Source organism: Naegleria fowleri (assembly GCF_008403515.1).
Source record: "Naegleria fowleri strain ATCC 30894 chromosome Unknown tig9, whole genome shotgun sequence".
Lineage (NCBI taxonomy): Eukaryota > Heterolobosea > Eutetramitea > Acrasida > Naegleriidae > Naegleria > Naegleria fowleri.
In genome coordinates this window covers 38,894-58,698 of record NW_025407941.1, presented here as the reverse complement: position 1 = coordinate 58,698, position 19,805 = coordinate 38,894, and the positions used below count along the sequence as shown (strand labels likewise).

The window sequence follows — 19,805 nt, the reverse complement described above, 5'->3', positions numbered from 1 at the left end:
AGATACAATATGCACTAACAAGAATGCTGAAATGTTCTCTTAGGTTGATGCCTCTCGATTTCCTTTAAATTTGTTGCTAAACAGATTCAAATAATATTCGCTGTCAAAAGTCCTTCATAATGCTCGGAAATCGATCAACTCAAAGAAAAAAAATATGAATTCCGAGTCAACATCATCATCTCTTCAGCTTGCCCAGAGCCACAAAGAGGAAGGAAATAAATTCTTCAAATTGAAAAAGTATGATCGAGCCATTGAAGAATACTCAAAGGCCATTCAATACGATCCAAATGGTGCTGTCTATTATTCCAATCGTAGTGCCTGTTATCAACATGTTGGAGAGTACAGAGCAATGATCCGAGATGCTCAACAAGCACTCCGAATCGATCCCACGTTAGCAAAGGCTTATTTTCGACTTGCTAAAGGATATTCCGAATTGAATCAACATTCAAAGGCTTACTCGGTATTGTGCCGAGCTTTGAATATTCGTGATGATGATCATCAGGTTTTAAATCAATCATCTACACATTCCGTAACAAATGATCAACAAGAATTCCTATCTCTTCCTCAAGAGGAAAAATCAATTTTGGAAGGTGAATTGAAAAAGTGTATTCAAAAGTTGAATGAGGAACAATTGCAATATGAAAAAAATCAAGAGTCACCTCTCATTAATCCATTTTCAAATTTAAATTCAAACATGATTGCATCTGCACGAAGAATTGAAATGGAAATGAGAAAGGAATATTATTTGAATCATTTCACACCAAGTAAGGAAGTGAAAGTGAAAATTATTGAACTGTTGGATGATATTTTGAGACCTATGAAAAAGGCTATGATGGAATTTGCTGCTTCTCAGCAAGAGACAAATAGCAATGAAAACTCTGTAACTCACAAGATCATGATTGGTGATGAGGAGCAACAAAAGATCAATGAACAAATGCAAAAGAGATCTCTTCCTACCAGTCGATTAAATTGGAGATTTCAATGCAAGAAAATTTGTGAACTTTTCGATGGCAGAGAAGAAGAGCTCAAAAAGGAAGGTATCCACATATTGACAGTGTGTGGAATATCATTAACTTATTTTGCTCGGCCTGAAATCTCTTACAAGCTGGCAAAACAATTGCTCATTAAGAATTCTACGAGATTCAATCACGAGCTGAATATTCAAGAGAGAGCTCATACATGGGTCATGATGGCTCAGTCCTATTTATTTTGGAAGGGATTTCAAAAGAATAACGTTGCATCCGCAGCCCAGCCCTACACATCGTACAAACCCTTGCAATACCTCAGAAATGCTCTTAATTTATTAGGACAAGTTGAAAAGGGTTCCAATGATAGTAATGTGAAACACATGTTAGCATGGACCTATATTTCACTCATTACGCAAATGTGTCCTCATGGTGATGAATTATCGATTTCCAAGACAGATTTAGAATCATTGCTCAATGACATGTATCAATTACTCTTTATTCTGGATTCGTCCGAACATTCGGAAGCAAGTCACACAAACACGGTCATCCAGGAAGGGCTACGATTTTGGTTCTCCTATTTGCAACATGTACCAGAGGCCTCTGATCAATTCCAAAGATTAGTACTTCTCTCTGATTCTGAAGTGACAGCACTCAGCGTGAAATTATTTAACGAGTTTCATAGTGCAAACTTACCATTGCCAAAAGTTTGTCTTGACAAATTCTTTTTGTATGCTCCTTCGGAGGGACTAACATTACGTTCCAGTATTGAGACATTCATAAGAAGCGTGAGATTGGGATTAATTTCACTCACTGAAAATATGTATAGCGATTTGTTGAGTGGAAATAGTTCTGGAGAGAGAGTTTCACAACCAATGACAAGGGGATTTTTACAACGTGATTTGTATCCTCTGTTTTATGCATTTGCATTACAAAGTTTTCACTCAAGATATTGTTGCAAGATGAGCGAAAAGGAGCAAGAATTATTACAAAGATGTGAGCAGCGATTCAAATCTCTTGTCAAGTCTCTCAGTACTATTACCACAAAAGCCAATCTTTGTGACTCCTCAATGGCTGAACTTCATAATTTATTGGTCTTGATCAGCATGTATCGCCCTATTTATGAAATTGAATGTGAAGGTACTGACTTGCAACATGTTATTCAGGTTTCACATCGTGATTATCCATATCTATTAAGCAAATTACTGTATCATACTCTGAAAATTCCAAAAAAGATGGAAAAGATAACTTCACATTCGACCGAAATCTTTTCTAAAGACACTTCTAAACGACAATTATTGAATGAATTTTATGAATCGCAAACCATTCCTTTTGATCACGATTTTTACATACCAAGTTCAAATCTTATTACCTCCACTTTGAAAATTCACAAAGAAATTGAATGGAATTATCCAGAATATTGGCCAAAAGGATTTGATGATAGCGAACAGAGCTTTGAATTTTTACTCATTGGAAGTGGATTTACCGAAACTGATATTACAAAAGTTTTACATCGCTCACAGCCATGCGTGTTGACTTGTGTGGAGTTGGGAAGCGATTCAAATTATTTATTCTGTAAAGAAGTGTTTAAAAACGAAATTGGAAAGAGACTTCACATGATTCGATTGAACCACATCAATGATTTAACACAAGTTTTGTCAAACAATAATCCAGAAACTCAAAGGAAACCATTTGATTATATTTCGATCAATATGGAGGCTTTGGGAAGCCAAAAAAGCTCTCTCACATCACTCCTTTCATCATCAAAATTGATTCGAGAGGGATCTATTGTACGATTTTCACTTCCTTCAATTTATCAAGTGAAAATGGTTAAAAATATAAGAGATTTTTTGTATCAACATTTACGACAAGTATTTGAAAGAGATGATTATGATGGAATTCCCACTCTAAAAAGAGCTCCATCTCGAAGTGATTTATTACTTGCTCGTGAATTGTTGAGAAAGGAGAAACCATTCTCTGATTTTATTTGTAAGATTTCAGAGTTTTACAATCTGAATGCATTTTGTGACTTGATATTTTCACCACTCATTGAGGAGTTTTCAGTGCGTGTATCTGTTGCTGAAAATGTCGACTCGAACAAAGGTGATAGTTTTGGTTCTGGTTTTACATTTGAAAGCATGTCACAATTACTTGAAAAGGAGTTGGGGCTTCGTGTGATCGGACTTGTGACCAGCTCGATGCCATTCCACAGCATTACAGGAGAGTATCTTGAGGAGACAAAAGATTTCAAATTGAAGAATTGGAAATTAATGGATGCATTTGCGGCAAAAAGAATTGAGTTTTTCCAAGCCCCAATTCAAGTGTTGTGTGAAATTCCTGTTAAGAAAGTAGAGGTGGACAAGAAAAAGGATCCCCTTGGATTGAAAAAGTACTTGCGTAAATATACTTCCAAGTAGGATGCTCAAATAAAACTCAGATCAAGTTCCCCAAAAATTTTTGTCAGATTAGTAGGTTATTATTTCAATCGCGATACAAAAAATAAGTTGACTACTTGCGTTTATTTACGAGTGCAAATCAGTTGACCTCTTGGGTGTAGTCCTTCCTCATCCAAAGTTTTGTTAATATTCGCAGAAGTGAGAGAGTATGTCTTTGGAGGCACACCAGGACAGTTAAATGAGAATTGATTGTCCTTAATGAGAGACGCAATGTGAGCATGCACTGTTTTGATTATATCCGTTGGCTTGAATTTGGCAGTAATTGTTGTGCCATCAAGTAAACGAACTCGAATGGCACTTTCTTGAAGTTGAGATGGAGCACTAGTGGCGGCGGATGATGACTCTGTGGGTGTGCTACTGCTAACACTGGTGGTTGGAGTGTCACTGCTGCCTCCTGCTGTGTCACGAGCAAGATAGGCCTTCAAGCCCATTTTCTGTAAATCAAAAAGATCTTTTTCGACCTGAGCGAGCTCAGCTGTCTTTCCTTCCTGTCTCAAACGTTCAATCTTTCTTCGAAGTTTATCTTCTTCCAATAATTGTTTCATTCGAAGTTTTTCTTTCTTTTCTTCTTGCTTTTCCTTCTTCTTCAATTCTAAATCTCGTTTAGCTTGTTCTTCTTTCATTCGTTCCATCATTTCCAGAGTTTGTTTTCCTTGCTCTCTGCGCTTTAACTCTCTTTCCTTTTGAGCTTTACGTTCCTCTTCTTCCATCTTTCTCTTGTTTTCGAGTCGCTTTTGTTTGAGCAGCTCCTTCATTTGTTCAGCACGTTTCTTTTTCTCTTCCTCAGTTTCAACTGTGAATTGAATTGGTTCATCAATGTCGGCATCTTCTTGATGCTCCAAAAGCCATTCAATACATCCTTCTTTGGAAGGAGGTTGAGGAGAATTTAACAAAGCTTTGATAGCTCTCAATTTTGAAAATTCCATTTCCATCAGTTCTTTCAAAATGTTGGCATCGACTGATTTTTCAATTTCTGCCATGACTTGTTCATTAGTGAGACCACCAATGTTTGTTTCTTGTGTGGCAGAAGTTCCTTCCTTGGAAGTGCCTTCTTGTGAAGAAGTTTTGGTGCTACCACCACTGGGTGACAAAGACGACGACGAGGAAGAAGGTTTGGTCCCTGCCTTCTTGATCTTTTGTTGAAGAAGGGATAATTCAATGGCTTTACGAGTCTCCTCATCGAGATCATCCAAATCTTCATCCATATCGTCTGTTTGAGGTTTTGGTTGGCGAACCGGACGATTCTCATCAGCCCAAGGGTTCTTATAGACTTGTCCAGCTAAGCCACCACCACTACCACCACCGCTGCTACTACTACTGCTTGATGATGCTCCGAGAGTTCTACCACCTCCTTGGAAAGCTTGAAATGTATCGCCATACTCATTGATCAGACGTTCAACTTTTTGCATGTCCATTCCGACCACAGAAGTTAATTTTGTATTGTTTTTGTAAAAGATGAAAGTTGGCATGCCTTGTACGCCCTCTTTTTGCGCAATACCATTGTGTTTATCGACATCCACTTTTAGAAACACGACATTTGAATATCGGGATGCAAAATCTTCAAAAATTGGCTTGGCCATTTGGCAAGGACTTCAAATGAGAGAAGTTTTGAAATTCAAATTACATTTGTTGTTGAATCAATCATCGTGATTGATCAAACAATCGTTCGTGAAATAATAATCATTATAATGATAGATTAATTGGATCACAATCACCATAACAATTAAAAGATTGAGTTTGATCAAACATCCGAAATAAAAATCAATATCACCCATTTAGAAGATCCGATCCGATCATTCAAAGTTAACTTACCCACACCATTCAGCAAAGAAATCCACAACCACCAACTTTCCTGTACTGTTTCTCAAATAGCCTCTAAATTCATCATCACTCTTCACTTCCTTAACTTTGGACATTTTTTTGTTGGAAAAAGAGAGCTAAATTTAGATTAGATGGCTTGTGTGAACTGCTTGTCTTATTCTCAAATTGAAAAAAGGGACTTTATCGGAGGCTCTGATATAATTGTTAAGTGGAGAGAAAGAAGAAGTGTGTTTGAAGACGTAACCATCACAAATTGCTTGAAATGCGTGTCGCGTCTATGGCATTTAAAAAGAGGAGGCTCTTGCATGGTCATTCACAGATACAAGATTTGACACTTGTCATTCCATATTATCTAGCCATCACCATTCCAAGCTCGTATTTGGGTTGATAATTCGTCAAATTCTCAACAAGAATAAATCATTATGAAAATGGCCATGTGGATTTTGAAAATCGAGAAAGGCTTTGTTTTAAATGAAAGGCTTGTTTTTCACGGTATACCAATGTGGGGCATGTTCACTATTGACTTTTTTGTAAAAGATACAATGTTCTGGTTCATCTGGTATTGAGATTATATGAATGATGATTCAGAGAACTCTTATGGTTCGGTCTTTCACTCCGAATTTTCTGACAATTGGAATGGATTTGGGGTGGAACCATTCCATTTTGAGAACGGTATGTCTTTTTTGTCGACCAACCATTTTAATCGAATTCAGCAAGGTGGAGGTTCCTTAGGTGAAATTAGGCTTGTGAACAATGACATTTGACAATTCGACACAGTTTCACCTTATTATTTCCAAATGGAGAGTTATGAATGTTGTGTGAGCGAATTTTATATTCGAATTGTTTTCAAGAGTTTTGTGTCTTGTTGAGCCAAACCAAAAGGCTCTTCTCAAAGAAAGACTCAAATAAAAATCAACAACAACAACATCACTCTTCACCCAAACACTATCATTACAATAGAATTGAGAACCACATGTTCGGAATTAACAATACCATGAATCTTGAAATTAAGAGAAAGCCTAGAGAACCAACCTTATCCATGGAAATGGATGAAGAAGGATCAATAACTTCCTTCATGATGATGAATTCCCGATCCATGCCTACGTTCAATCATTCAAAGGCTTCTTCTTGCGGTCGGAACAGCACCAAACACACATCTCAGAGGCTGTTCATTCCTCTTGCTCATCAACCTAATACCACTCCGAACGATCTGGAAGAAGATCTCAATGATGATGAAGCCTTCTTCTCATATTCCGAGTACTCGGAGGCAAACATGTTGGAGGAATGCCACAGAGACTGGAAACCAATGACTGCATCATCATGTTCTTTGGAAGAGAAGGACAAAGACTTCGAATTGGATCATCATTCCTTTTTCACGCCTCATATTCCAATGAAGCATCAGTGGAGTGTGCAAGAGCAAGCCTTTCTCATGATGATTGAAGAAGGCTCATGTTCTTCAAATAGAGAGAATCAATTAATGGAGATGGCCCAAAGGATTGATTTCAATGCTCACCATCAACTGTAGTGTGTGGAACAAGGGTCACAATCATGATGAAAGCCACATGTTTCAAGGCTTTGGAAACAGTCATCATCTCGGCCCCAACCTCTCGACAGATACATTTCATAAGATAGCTATGGGTGTTCCAGCACATCGCGTTCATTGTTCGATGGAAATCTTCACGACCTGATCCGGATTATTCAAAGATTGTCAAGATTATCTTCTAGTCTAGATCCTTCTCCTGTAAATAGTAAACACTCACAATTAACTGAACATAAATGATAAAGAGCATACTCTTCTGGTTCTTGACTTTCCATTAAATGAAATGATTAACAACATACGGCGACCATGATGCACATGTATAATGACCGTGTGCTTCATTTATTGATGTTTGTAAATCTTTACAGAAATTGCTGCTGGAGATTCGCAGCCATTAGAAATCTCAATAAGTGGTGCCACATGCAAAATCTAAGGATCAGTTTAAAGTCGTCACGTTTGAACAACATTTCGGTATTTCCATTAAGCAGTGTAGAGAATGGGATGATCATCTTCCTCTTCTCCCTCTTCACCGCCATACAAGAGATCAATTACTTGTTCATCATTGTTGTTCCATTCTTGGAGAGTGATATGATGGTCGTCACCAACATGTTCAGTGGTGGACATTGGGTAGTTATTATTGGAAAATAAAATGGATTGAGACATGATAGGAGGTATCATGTCAGAACTCGTGAGATGATCGAGATTAATTCCATAAAAAGGTGCCTCATTCAATTCCAATCCCATTTCGCAATCAAAACATTTGTAACAACTCGAATAATTAATATTGTGAATGGAAGAGAGTGCATCAAAGCAGTTCTGACTCTCACATACATTGAAGGAGACTTCTTTTTGATAACTCTCCACTTGAATGGTATATTTGGCTTTTTTCAAGGTACGGTGACCACAATTTTCACATAAAAACTCTGTCACAATGGGTTCGCTTTCACCCTGTCCTTGTGAATCCTTGTTGAATTTGGCCAATAATTTCTTTCTGGTTTTTTCATTGACAAAATCGACCAATTGGAGAAGTGAATGTTTTCGATCTCTTGGAATTTTTGTGCCACATAAAATTGAGGCAAATCCCAAACTCATGCACGTGTAAGTGAGAGCAACAACACCAATTTCGAAAGGTCTAACTTCTTGAAGAAAGGTAAATTCTCCAGAGACAAGTGGTAATTTCAATTTCGACATGAGATTCTTAAATAACTTCTTGTCATCGAAGGAGAAAAATTTTCTCTTCGTAGAATTGGTTGATTTAGCCTCTTGAATTGATGTTGATAAAGTGGACAACCAACACGTTTCTGGATTAGGAATGAGAAATAATGTGCAATTCAAATCCATGTCATCAATGGAGACAGTAGCTATTCCTTCCTTTCCTCCTTTCACTCTTCCAAAATCAATATTTCCAGTAAAATTTAGAATGGTGACATTAAACTGGAAAAATGTACTTTTCATATCATTATACAGAACGATGGGAGGTTGAGTTTTCTTAAATTGTTCTGTGAATTCAAGACCACTCGTAATTCTTTCATCTTTACAGTACAATGTTGGAAGAAAGGTTCCAAATTGATTTTCCAAATTCGAAACTTGTGCTGTTAATAGCAAATGAGCAGCCATCATGGTGCTGTTATTGAGATCAAAAGGTGTGATGATCCAATTGTTTCTCTTTTGTGTAAATATATTCATAATTTCAATAATACTTGGTGATTCACTGTTTTGAAGAGATGTACTCACTGTGGTATTTTCAGTGAATGTTGACTGCTGCAATAAGAGTTCTTTAAAAATGGGCTCATAATGTTCAAACGTGTTGATCAATCTCGATGAATCCATTTGTGAACTCAGGGCTACGTCTTCTTCGTCTATAAATTGACAAGAATTCACGTTTTCAAAAATTATCGAAATATTGTGCAATTGTTTGAAAGAGTGATGCGATTGATCCGCATTCTGGCACGATTCAAACATTCCAGAAGGAAGAAACTCTGCATGAATGTAACATGTGATATTTTCCAATTTGTTAAATTGTGAATTTGTGAAATAAAATCCAAATCCAAATGAGTCCACATCCTCAATAGTTTGAGTTGCACCTTGTAACAATTCTTGTTCATGAATAGATGGTACACCAAGTTGCTTAAACGATCCACTTTCTTTACAATATGAATGAACTCTAAATTGGAAGGAACGTTTTCCCTTATTCTCAATCAACAGTTGATAATTAAACTTGTTATTCAAATGGAGAAGACTACTGTATGGAATATTCTCTCTAAATTCCACATTCGAATGTAACCACACATTCTGAGTAGCAGTGGCCGTGCTATTGTTAGATATGGATTTCGTTAAATCAAAATTCAATAATTTTGGAAACCAATCGGATTCTTTCAATGTCATGACAGGATATAAATTACATTCGTCCACTCCAATTTGTAAAATATCACACTGTATTCCTTTGTAATTCCATGTACAATTACACACGTCAATGTCTGTACAATTTCCATTTCCATTGCAAACGGAGCGATCATTTGCACTTTTTCCAAAACAAGTAGGTGTCATACACGAGTCACCTGTCCAATGAGGATCACATTGACAAAAAGACGAGCCTTCACAATGTCCATGAATGCATGAGGATACATTGCACAATGACATTTCACACCACTTTCCATAATATCCACCAACGCATGTGCATGTATTGAAACTGGAACAAGTTCCTCGACCATTACAAACCGATGAAGTGTGATTACTGACAATACCATTGCATGTTGTGAGATTGCAATCCGATCCAAAATAATTCGTGTCACACTGACACACATTGGTTTGAGAACAATTTCCTCTTCCACTACATATTTCTGATGCATGGTCAGAAAGAATGTCAAAACATTTCACTAAATCACATTGAGGTCCATAATATCCTTCAAAACAAGAACAATGATTGGCATTTTCACAAACTCCATTTCCATGACATGCATGATTGGAATGGTTGGCTGGAATTCCAAAACAAATTGGAATGGAACAATTTTCTGATGTGTAATTTTCATGACATTCACACATATCTCTAGAAACACAACGACCATGAGAATTACAAACTTGAGGATGAGAAGCATTATATCCAAAACAAATCGGTTCAGAACAATCATGAGACGTGTATCCTTTGTCACATTGACAAACATCTCGAGAAATACATCGACCATGTGAATTGCATACTCTAATAACATCTGTGGCATTAAATCCAAAGCACACAGGTTCTGAACAATTGTGTGAAACATATCCTTCATTACATGCACAAGTTCCATTGTGTAGACATTCTCCATTTCCAGAACAAACCAAACCATTTACTTGTGGACATGTTGCATTGGTTGCACCTGTTTGGTTATGGCTTGCTGATTGATTATTTTGCACTTGAATTTCACAATTCATTCCATCAAAAGCTGGATCACAAGTGCAATTGTTGAACGATTCACAAACTCCATGCCCAGAACAAGTATGAGACGTATCATTGGATGGAATGCCATAACAAAGAGCAATTTCACATTCTGAGCCAATATATCCTTCAAGACATTCACATTGATTGGGTCCAACACAAAATCCATGTCTCGAACATGCATTTTCTTCATTTGCCTTGTTTCCAAAACAAATTGGTATGGAACAATTGTGAGAAGTGTATCCATTCATGCAGGAACAGTTATTCGGAGCTATACATTCGCCATGGGAAGAACAAACCTCTGAGTGGTGATCGGCGCGAATACCAAAACAAATTGGTATGGAACAGTTCGAACTGGTGAATCCTTCAAAACAAGAGCAATTGTTGGCATTTTCACAAACTCCATTTCCATGACATGCATGATTGGAATGGTTGGCTGGAATTCCAAAACAAATTGGAATGGAACAATTTTCTGATGTGTAATTTTCATGACATTCACACATATCTCTAGAAACACAACGACCATGAGAATTACAAACTTGAGGATGAGAAGCATTATATCCAAAACAAATCGGTTCAGAACAATCATGAGACGTGTATCCTTTGTCACATTGACAAGTATTCACATCCACACAGATGCCATGTCCAGAGCAAACATGTGAAAAATTGTCAGCTCGAATTCCATAACATTTTGGAATGGAACAATTTTCAGAAGTATACTCTGGTGAACAGGAGCAGTTATTTGGCGCCACACATTCTCCATGTGAAGAACACACATTTGGGTGAGATGTGTTCAAATCAAAACAAACAGGTGTTGAACATTTAGCATCCACATAATTAGCAGTACAATTGCATTGATCAGAATTCACACATTGTCCATTTCCAGAACAGACCAACTCTGTCTGATTGGAAAAAATTCCAAAACACTTTGAAATTTCACAATTAGTTCCAAAATAATTTTCGTGGCATTGACACTGATTGGGCCCAAGGCATTCTCCCCGTCCACCACTGCATGCACGAGAATCATTTGAGGCGAAACCAAAACATGCAGAGATGGAACAAGTGGGTCCAGTAAAATTCGAGAAACATTCACAAAGATTGAAATCAGTGCAAATTCCATTTCCATTGCAAGCATTTGATTGATTGCTTAAAATTCCAAAACAATCTGAAATTTCACATGCAGATCCGTAAGTTCCTGTTTTGCATGAGCAAACATTTGGTTCCACACAATGACCGTGCGAGGAACAAACAGACGGATCGTCTGCTCTTTTTCCAAAACATAGTGGAATGGAGCAATTTGGAGAAGTATAGTTTGAAGCGCACAAACATTCGTCGTGTGCTACACACTCACCATGTGAGCTACATACGTGCATAGATGTGGAATTAAAACCAAAACAAACTGGTTCTGAACAATTTTGTGAAACATAACCATCCTTACATTGGCAGTTGTTATAATCTTGACAAATGCCATGACCTGAACAAACATGTGAAAAATTATCTGATCGAATTCCAAAACACAATGGAATTGAACAATTTGAGGAAACATAACCTTCATGGCATGAACAATTGTTTGGAGCCACACATTCACCGTGAGAGGAGCACACCAAAAGAGATGTTGCATTGTGACCAAAACAAACAGGTTCTGAACAGTCATGTGAAATATATCCTGAATGACAGCTGCAATTATTGAAACTCACACAGTCACCATGTCCAGAACATGCATGGACTGTATTATTTGCCCACACACCGTAGCAAATTGGAATTTGGCAGTTGTCGCCTGCATATCCTTCGTCACAAGAACAGTTGTTGGCACTCATGCATTGGCCGTGTTTCGAGCAGGTATGACTTTCGTTTGCAGCCACTCCAAAGCAAACTGGAATGGAACAATTTTCAGAAATGTATTTTTCATCACATTTGCATTCATTGGGAGCCAAACATTTTCCGTGAGAGCTACAAACAAGTCTTGAAGTAGCATTAATATCAAAACAAACTGGTTCTGAACAATTTTGTGAAACATAACCATCCTTACATTGGCAGTTGTTATAATCTTGACAAATGCCATGACCTGAACAAACATGTGAAAAATTATCTGATCGAATTCCAAAACACAATGGAATTGAACAATTTGAGGAAACATAACCTTCATGGCATGAACAATTGTTTGGAGCCACACATTCACCGTGAGAGGAGCACACCAAAAGAGATGTTGCATTGTGACCAAAACAAACAGGTTCTGAACAGTCATGTGAAATATATCCTGAATGACAACTGCAATTATTGAATGCAACACATTCTCCGTGATTGGAACACACCCTAAATGTGTCATTCGACAATATTCCAAAACAAATTGCAATTTCACAATTTTCTCCAGTGTATCCAATATCGCATGAACAATTATTGGCACTCATGCATTGGCCATGTCCTGAACAAGTGTGACTTTCGTTGGCGGCCACTCCAAAGCAAACTGGAATGGAACAATTTTCAGAAATATAATTCATATCACAATCACAAACATCTGGAGACATACACATGCCATGAGAGGAGCACACATGTGGAGATGTTGCATTGATACCAAAGCACACAGATTCTGAACAATTTGGTGAAACATAACCCTCAAAGCATTGACAGAGATTGTAATCTTGACAAACTCCGTGTGAAGTACACACCAAACTGCTATCATTTGAAGGAATGTTAAAACACAGAGAGAGACTGCAATTTTGTCCCAAATAACCCTCTCTACATTGACAATAATTAGCATCGAGACATTGTCCTCTCGCTGAACATACCAATGATTCATGATCTGCTCTAATTCCATAACATACAGGAATGGAACAATTCAATGATACATAATTCTCATGGCATGAACAATTGTTGGGAGAGAGACACACTCCATGGGAGCTACACACTTGAGGAGATGAAGAGTTGTATCCAAAACAAACAGGGAGTGAACAATTTTCGGTAACATATCCATCATGACAGGAACAATTGTCTTTGAAAAGGCATGAGCCATGTCCAGAACACACAAGAGGCGAATCAGCGGGAATTCCAAAACATTTTGGAATTTCACATTCATTTCCTGTAAATCCTTCAAAACATGAACAATTATTGGCACTCACACAAATGCCTTGCCCATGACAAGAATTGGAATTATTGGATGCAATTCCAAAGCAAACAGGAATGGAACAATTTTCAGAAATGTAATTGTTGTCACATTCACATGTGTCAGGTAAAACGCATCGTCCATGTGAACTACATGTTGCATTATCGGAAGAGTTGTGTCCAAAACAAATTGGCATATCACACAAAGTATCTGTATAGCCCAAAGGACATTGATACTCGACATGAAATGAAAAATTGAATAATCCTCCTTTTCCCACATTGGACCAACAGACATAGTCCTCTAACAGAGAAATGTTCAACACAAAGTTATAGATTTTCTGATCTAATCGCTCTGTTAAAATTTGTACTGCAGCGTTGCTCTGAATGGTAAAATTGAGAATTGTAGGGTCATTGCTGGGAGAAAGAGCCATCCGATATTGATCATAGGTTTGGAATGGATTTCCCGAGATAGAATCTAAAGTAGCCTTAATGGTTGCTGAAATTGGATCGGTTCCATTACTCTTTAGCTGCACCATGACAATGTTACTAAAAGAGAGTGAGGAATTACGTGTAAACTCTGGTTTCACTAATTCAACTCTCTCCACAAACACATAGGGTTCATAATATCGTGCTTGACATCGAGGTACAAAATATCCATGATCAATGGTAATATTGTGTTGCATAGTGAGAGATTTGTCTGAGTAGCTCCATAATTCTTCTCGAATAATTTGAATGGTAACAGAGCATGGTACGAGCTGTAGGGAATTGATAATTTCACTAGTGACATTGATAAAAACGGAAGATGTGGCTGTTGGTGCAATGGTGAGCACTCGATATCCTCCCTGAGTATTTACAATGGCGATTGGAGCTGCACATGTGACATTCAAAACAAATGTGCCTTCGACACCACCACTGTTAGTGATATTGATGAGAAGGGTGGCATTTGTTTCCATGAATGGAGTGGTATCCGGAATCACTGTAAATGAATAATCATTGCTTGTGATTCTTGGTTCTAAAAATTGGATAATTGACATGTCCATTTCAATAGTAAAATCTTGAAAATATCCCACATTGGAATAGGTCATTTCTAGAGAATTTTTATCAGCCCCTAATGCAACACTGCTGCTTGAAAAATTAAGTCTTTGACTATATTCTGGAAGTTTGATGATGGTGTGATCATACGATTCAAAGAAGTACTTCAATTGATTTCCAATATTCGAATCTAAATCTTGGTTACAGTTTGCAGTTGGATCTTGTTGAAATTGTAATTGAAAATCTTCTTGTGTGATAAGAATTCCAGAATTCATATCCGTTGAGTCTAAAATTGTGAAATCTAATGGAGAAGTGGCCAATGGCTCCTTATGATGAGGAATGGACACCAAATAATTTTGTGAGTAAAAATTGATGTCATAATCAGTGGCAGCACTTTCCATTAAGGTTACCTTGATTCCATTTTGGTTTTGTGTGTTTGTATTGACAAAGTCTGAAAAAGACACTGTGTTTTGTGAAAACATTGGAGAGCTCGTATTCACTGAGGCTCCAATACTATACCACTTATTTGCTGTGTCGAAAGTTAACATTCTATGATGAGAGGAGTATCCAATGAAATGATACACAGTTTGTGCATAATATTGATACATGTTTCTACGTTTTTTCAGAGCACATTGGAATATTGTTGCGTATTGTGTCATTAGAAAACTAGTTAACACTCCATCACTAATTGTAAATTGAAAGGTTGGGTTACTGTCCACATCATAAAATGTTGCTTGATAATAATTATAGGTCAATAAAATATTCACATCCGTAACAGCTGCCGCTCCTGTTGCGTCAACAATGGACACAGTTGCAACATTTGGATCTATGGTCACTTGAATATCTGAAACAGTTTTATCCACAAAATAATTATTAAACCAAAACTCCAACTCGGATGGATCTGCTGCTCTTCTTGGTAAGACTTCGAAAGCGTCCAATGTCACCCATTCAGAAGCTAGACTAATATGTCTCTTAAATTTTAGAGGGATTCTTACGAATGTGGCATTGGGTTTTCTCATTTCAATACGAATATCTTGAAGGAATTTGTAATTGTAACCATGATAGGTAACTTGATTGAGAATGATATCGAGGTCGTTTGCATTCCATTTTCCTCCCAGTAATAACTTTCCACTCGATCCTAAACTCATATCTACAACAGGATTGTTCACAATATTAGATGGACCAGTAGCAGTTCCACTAATTGGTTGATAGCTTAATACTTTGTTTGGAATATTGGCCATGCATGTGGATGCAAAAAGTGTACTACTTGAAACACTAGGTGTAAATGTGAGAGCAGTTTTCGTTCCTGTGGAAAAGCCATGAATAACAATGACTGGAAGTGGGATGAATTCAATGAAGGTGGCCATCACTCTCCTTGTGTATGCAAAGCAATTGTTAATTCGAAGACTATTTCAAGACATTTCACAAATTTCATACGATGATAATAATGAACATCAGAATTCTCGTCATTCCTCTAAATCATTGAACTTACCTATATTGTTTGTTCGTACCAACTGAATTGAAGACAACAGTCATGGTTTTACTATTGGCGACCTTCACATCTGACGCAGTCAGAAAATCATTCACATTCACAACATTTACAAGAGAAAAACAATTTTTAGCAGTCGATGCAAAGGTTGAGGCATCCAATTGTGAAAGCATACTCGTTTTGGAGAGTGTGGGCATGTACAAATCATTGGGATGAGAAACGGTGAGAGTCAACATGGAACCACTTGGAATGACTACATTATTGGGAGAAACGGAGAGAACGGAACAATAAGGGAGAGTTACAACGGAAGGATCTCCAAGAACGAAATTTTGAAATTGTGCCGTTCTTGATGTGGTGGTTGTGGTGGTGGAGTGGAAAGGAGATTGGATGAGAGGAAGAAGAAGAAGAAGAACAAGGAGTAGTTGCATTGAGAAGGATGAATAAGGAGGGGAGGGAAATGAGTGTTTGGATTGTAGTCGTTGGGCTGTTGTCATGTTGTTGTGGTTTTTTTGAGAGAATCTAAAGATGGTAATTTCTTTTTTGGGGTTTGTTTCAAACTATCGAGTAGAGTCGTTGGTTGATCGCCTTCACTCAAAAACAGAGAGCTGCGTTCCGTGGACCTCAATAATAATCGAGAAATAAAATCTAAAAATTATAATATTTCCTGATGAAATTAGATGAATATCATCCACTTGTGATGTTCATATATATGAAAATTCCAAACATTCTTCTGGTCGTTGCCATGACAATTCTGAAGAACATCTTTCTATTCTAGTACCATTTACGTATATTGTATTTCTACATTGGGTACCCATTATCAATGTATGTGATTACATTCCGAGCCTTTTTCTCGAAATGTGTTCCCCATTTCCACAAACGAGAATTAATCTCCTCTAAATTTCAGTCATTTTCATTTTTTCAAAAATGGTTGATGAAGAGCAAAGGTTCACATGAACCCATCACTCACAAAAAATGTCATCCTTGCCACCTTCTTCTTCGACCAACAACAACATTTTCGACAAGATCTGGCAAGCAGATGAAAATCGACTCACTCCCTTCTCATCAAAACCCACTCAATTTGTCTCTCCATTCATTACACTCGTTTGCAGTACTCAAAGGAAAAAACAAAATCCAAATTTCAATTTATTCCGACTCTATAAATTCGATTCCACTAAAAAGCAATATGTACTCTCGAGTGTTCGTGAATTCATCACAGAAGCGTCGTCAACAACATCTTACAAGACCTATGCATTGATTTACAAGTTGTTCGATAACTATAATTTGGATCAACTCGATCGAGAAGAAAACACTCCACTAGAAGAGAGTGAAATTTCAAACTTTTTAGATTCCATTTTGGAAACTAAATGTATGAAAGTATTGGCTCAGGACTATTTGAAAATGACAAAGAAAGAAGTGAAAAAAAAGCTTTATGAGATTTGGTTCACTCAGTATGATTTGGGAAAGAATAGAGATTTGAGTGGTTTTGAACATTGTGTGGTTGGTGAGAAGAATGGTTCGAATGTGAGTGGATACCATTTTTGGTTTAAGGTAAGTGGTCAGAATTTTACAACATGATAAATTTCACACTTTGTTGTTGTATATATCCATATATATATTACAATGATCTATGAAAATATATCTATATTACACCTATGTGGATGACTCACAATTTTGCATTGCTGTTGTTGATTTGTTTACACAGTATCTCGTGGATGATTCCAATGACAACTTTACTGGCCAAGACATGATCAATTTCGTTGGACGATTGGACAAGGAGACGACTCCCGATTATGTCTGTATTCGTTTCAAACAAGAAGAGGAGAAAGACAACACACATCATGGCAACGAGAATGAACAACCTCTCTTTAAATCCTGTGGTAGTTTTTGGGTTGGTATTTCACCTGAATGTTTCATGGCCTTGTGTACGGTGGCACATTTGGAGCATTTGAAAGGTCATCAGAAATTATTATCGAATGTGGTGGTGAATGGAAATTCCTATGTGGTGAATGTATTTTCTGAAGGTGGTTATCCAAGATCTGTTTATCCTGCTCTGAATGAAAGTGTCTGATCGGATGAAAATGTTTGAATTATTATTATATAGGTGCATGTGTCGACACTTTGTGAAAATGACGAAGATTTTGATTCACCACTCAACATGATTATATTCCAATGAAGTTTTTTCCTTACTTTAAAGAGGAGCCAATGTTATTCGTTTACAAGTGATTTGATCCATGTGGAATAGACTGCTTTTGGGCAGATCTGAAATTTAACATGGATGGTCCACTAAATGTTTTTCAAGTCACACTCTTTGAAAGATCATAATCGAAATATTTGGGCTCACAAGGAGTGGTTATTTAATCATTGGAGAGGCAGATCTCATGCATCGAGTGGAGATGTTTCAACATGAGAGTTCAAGTAAGGCCATCAATGATTGGAAACCATTCAAACAAATTGGTCATGCAAGTGTAACACCTCATGATCGAATCGAGTTTAAAGAGAACCCCATGAACCATTAAACAACCGCAACCTGTCCTCATCTATTACTTTGCTTAAACGAATAAGTTGAGTTTTTGACAAATGCTGAACGTTTTGTTTGATTTGGTCCATCAAATCCATTCATTGGCGGACATTCGTTTCTTCCGTCAATTTTTGAATTTCCAAATCACAATAAACGGGTGGACAGTGATTATTAAAAAAAAAATGGGAAAAAAGTCAAAAGGCTTTGATGATGACGGTTATTACAACAACAGTTCGGGACGAGGAAGCAAGTCATCATCTGCTGCAAAAGGTGGCGGATTCAATAAAAGAGGAGGTTATCATCGAGGATATAAAGCTGGAGGATATGGTGGATATTATAAAGCCGCTACCATGTTGGACGCTGAATCGGGATCCCTAGGCTTGGATGAAGATACTAGTTCTTTATCGGCAATTAATTATAGTAAAAAGAAATTATATAAGGAGGAGCATGATGATGATGATGGAGAGGAGGAGGAGGAGGAAACTGTGAGTGAAGAAAAGGAAGATAATGATGACGAAGAAAATAAATCCAAGAATGCCAAAAATAATTCGGAAAGTGGAAATGAGGAAACTCTTCAGGAAGAACATGATGAAGAAAATGAACAAGAAGAGAACCAAGAAGAAAAACCGAAAAGAGAAAAAAAAACAAAAAAACAAATTCGTTTGGAAAGATTAGCAGAGAAAAAATTGAGAAAACAGCAACAAGAGGAAAAGGCATCATCGTCTCAACATTCAGCAGCATCGTCGGATCAGCCCAAGAAAAAACTTACTAATTTTCCCATTGACCTTGCCATGTGGGATTTCCAGCAATGTGACTCGAAAAGATGTACCGGCAAAAAATTAGAAAGAATGAGATTATTGAGAAGTTTGCCAGTTTCTTGCCATTTCAGAGGAGTCGTGCTGACACCACAAGGAAAACAATCAGTCTCAAAGGCCGATAGGGACGTTGTTCTTGAGCATGGAGCATGTGTAGTGGACTGCTCATGGAACCAACTCGATCAAGTGCCGTTCCACAAACTCAAATCACCGAACAATCGATTATTACCGTATCTTGTGGCTGCAAATCCCGTCAATTATGGAAGACCATTGAAATTGAGCTGTGCTGAAGCATTAGCAGCGACCATGTATATTTGTGGACTGAAAGAGGAAGCGAAACAATTACTTGGAAAATTTAAATGGGGTCACTCATTCATTGAATTGAATTATGATCTATTGGAAGCATATTCGAATTGCAATAATAGCCTCGAAGTTGTCAAGGTGCAACAAGAGTATTTAAAAAAGTTAGAGCAGGAAGCATCTTTGAAAGAAAAAGGAGATGCTTCTGGAAAGGTGGTTTCTGCTGATGATTTATATGGAGAATATTTCACTCAAAATGACAAGGAAGAAGAGGAAGGAGTGGTGGATGATTTGGTGGAAGATTTGGATGATTCCTGTTCTGAAGACGATGAGTAAGAAGAATAAATTATCTAATTATTCA

The 19,805-nt window shown here is 37.3% G+C and overlaps 6 protein-coding genes across 6 annotated transcripts; 4 read left to right on the top strand and 2 right to left on the bottom strand.

Moving 5' to 3' along the window:
• Window positions 1–154: 154 nt before the first annotated feature.
• On the top strand, window positions 155–3,382 carry FDP41_011213 (uncharacterized protein; the record flags this gene model as incomplete). Its single annotated transcript, XM_044701597.1, has 1 exon — window positions 155–3,382. One exon carries the CDS (start codon window positions 155–157, stop codon window positions 3,380–3,382), a length of 3,228 nt encoding a protein of 1,075 aa, XP_044566996.1.
• A 101-nt stretch (window positions 3,383–3,483) lies between these two features.
• On the bottom strand, window positions 3,484–5,337 carry FDP41_011212 (uncharacterized protein; the record flags this gene model as incomplete). Its single annotated transcript, XM_044701596.1, has 2 exons — window positions 3,484–5,011; window positions 5,234–5,337. The coding sequence occupies 2 exons, from the start codon at window positions 5,335–5,337 to the stop codon at window positions 3,484–3,486; spliced, it is 1,632 nt and encodes a 543-aa protein (XP_044566995.1).
• Window positions 5,338–6,215: 878 nt separating this feature from the next.
• Window positions 6,216–6,767, top strand: FDP41_011211 (uncharacterized protein; the record flags this gene model as incomplete). The annotated part of the gene is made up of 1 exon (XM_044701595.1): window positions 6,216–6,767. The coding sequence occupies one exon, from the start codon at window positions 6,216–6,218 to the stop codon at window positions 6,765–6,767; it is 552 nt and encodes a 183-aa protein (XP_044566994.1).
• A 492-nt stretch (window positions 6,768–7,259) lies between these two features.
• Window positions 7,260–16,305, bottom strand: FDP41_011210 (uncharacterized protein; the record flags this gene model as incomplete). Its single annotated transcript, XM_044701594.1, has 2 exons — window positions 7,260–15,729; window positions 15,815–16,305. The coding sequence occupies 2 exons, from the start codon at window positions 16,303–16,305 to the stop codon at window positions 7,260–7,262; spliced, it is 8,961 nt and encodes a 2,986-aa protein (XP_044566993.1).
• A 478-nt stretch (window positions 16,306–16,783) lies between these two features.
• On the top strand, window positions 16,784–17,879 carry FDP41_011209 (uncharacterized protein; the record flags this gene model as incomplete). The annotated part of the gene is made up of 2 exons (XM_044701592.1): window positions 16,784–17,359; window positions 17,514–17,879. 2 exons carry the CDS (start codon window positions 16,784–16,786, stop codon window positions 17,877–17,879), a joined length of 942 nt encoding a protein of 313 aa, XP_044566992.1.
• A 632-nt stretch (window positions 17,880–18,511) lies between these two features.
• On the top strand, window positions 18,512–19,780 carry FDP41_011208 (uncharacterized protein; the record flags this gene model as incomplete). Its single annotated transcript, XM_044701591.1, has 1 exon — window positions 18,512–19,780. One exon carries the CDS (start codon window positions 18,512–18,514, stop codon window positions 19,778–19,780), a length of 1,269 nt encoding a protein of 422 aa, XP_044566991.1.
• Window positions 19,781–19,805: the final 25 nt, after the last annotated feature.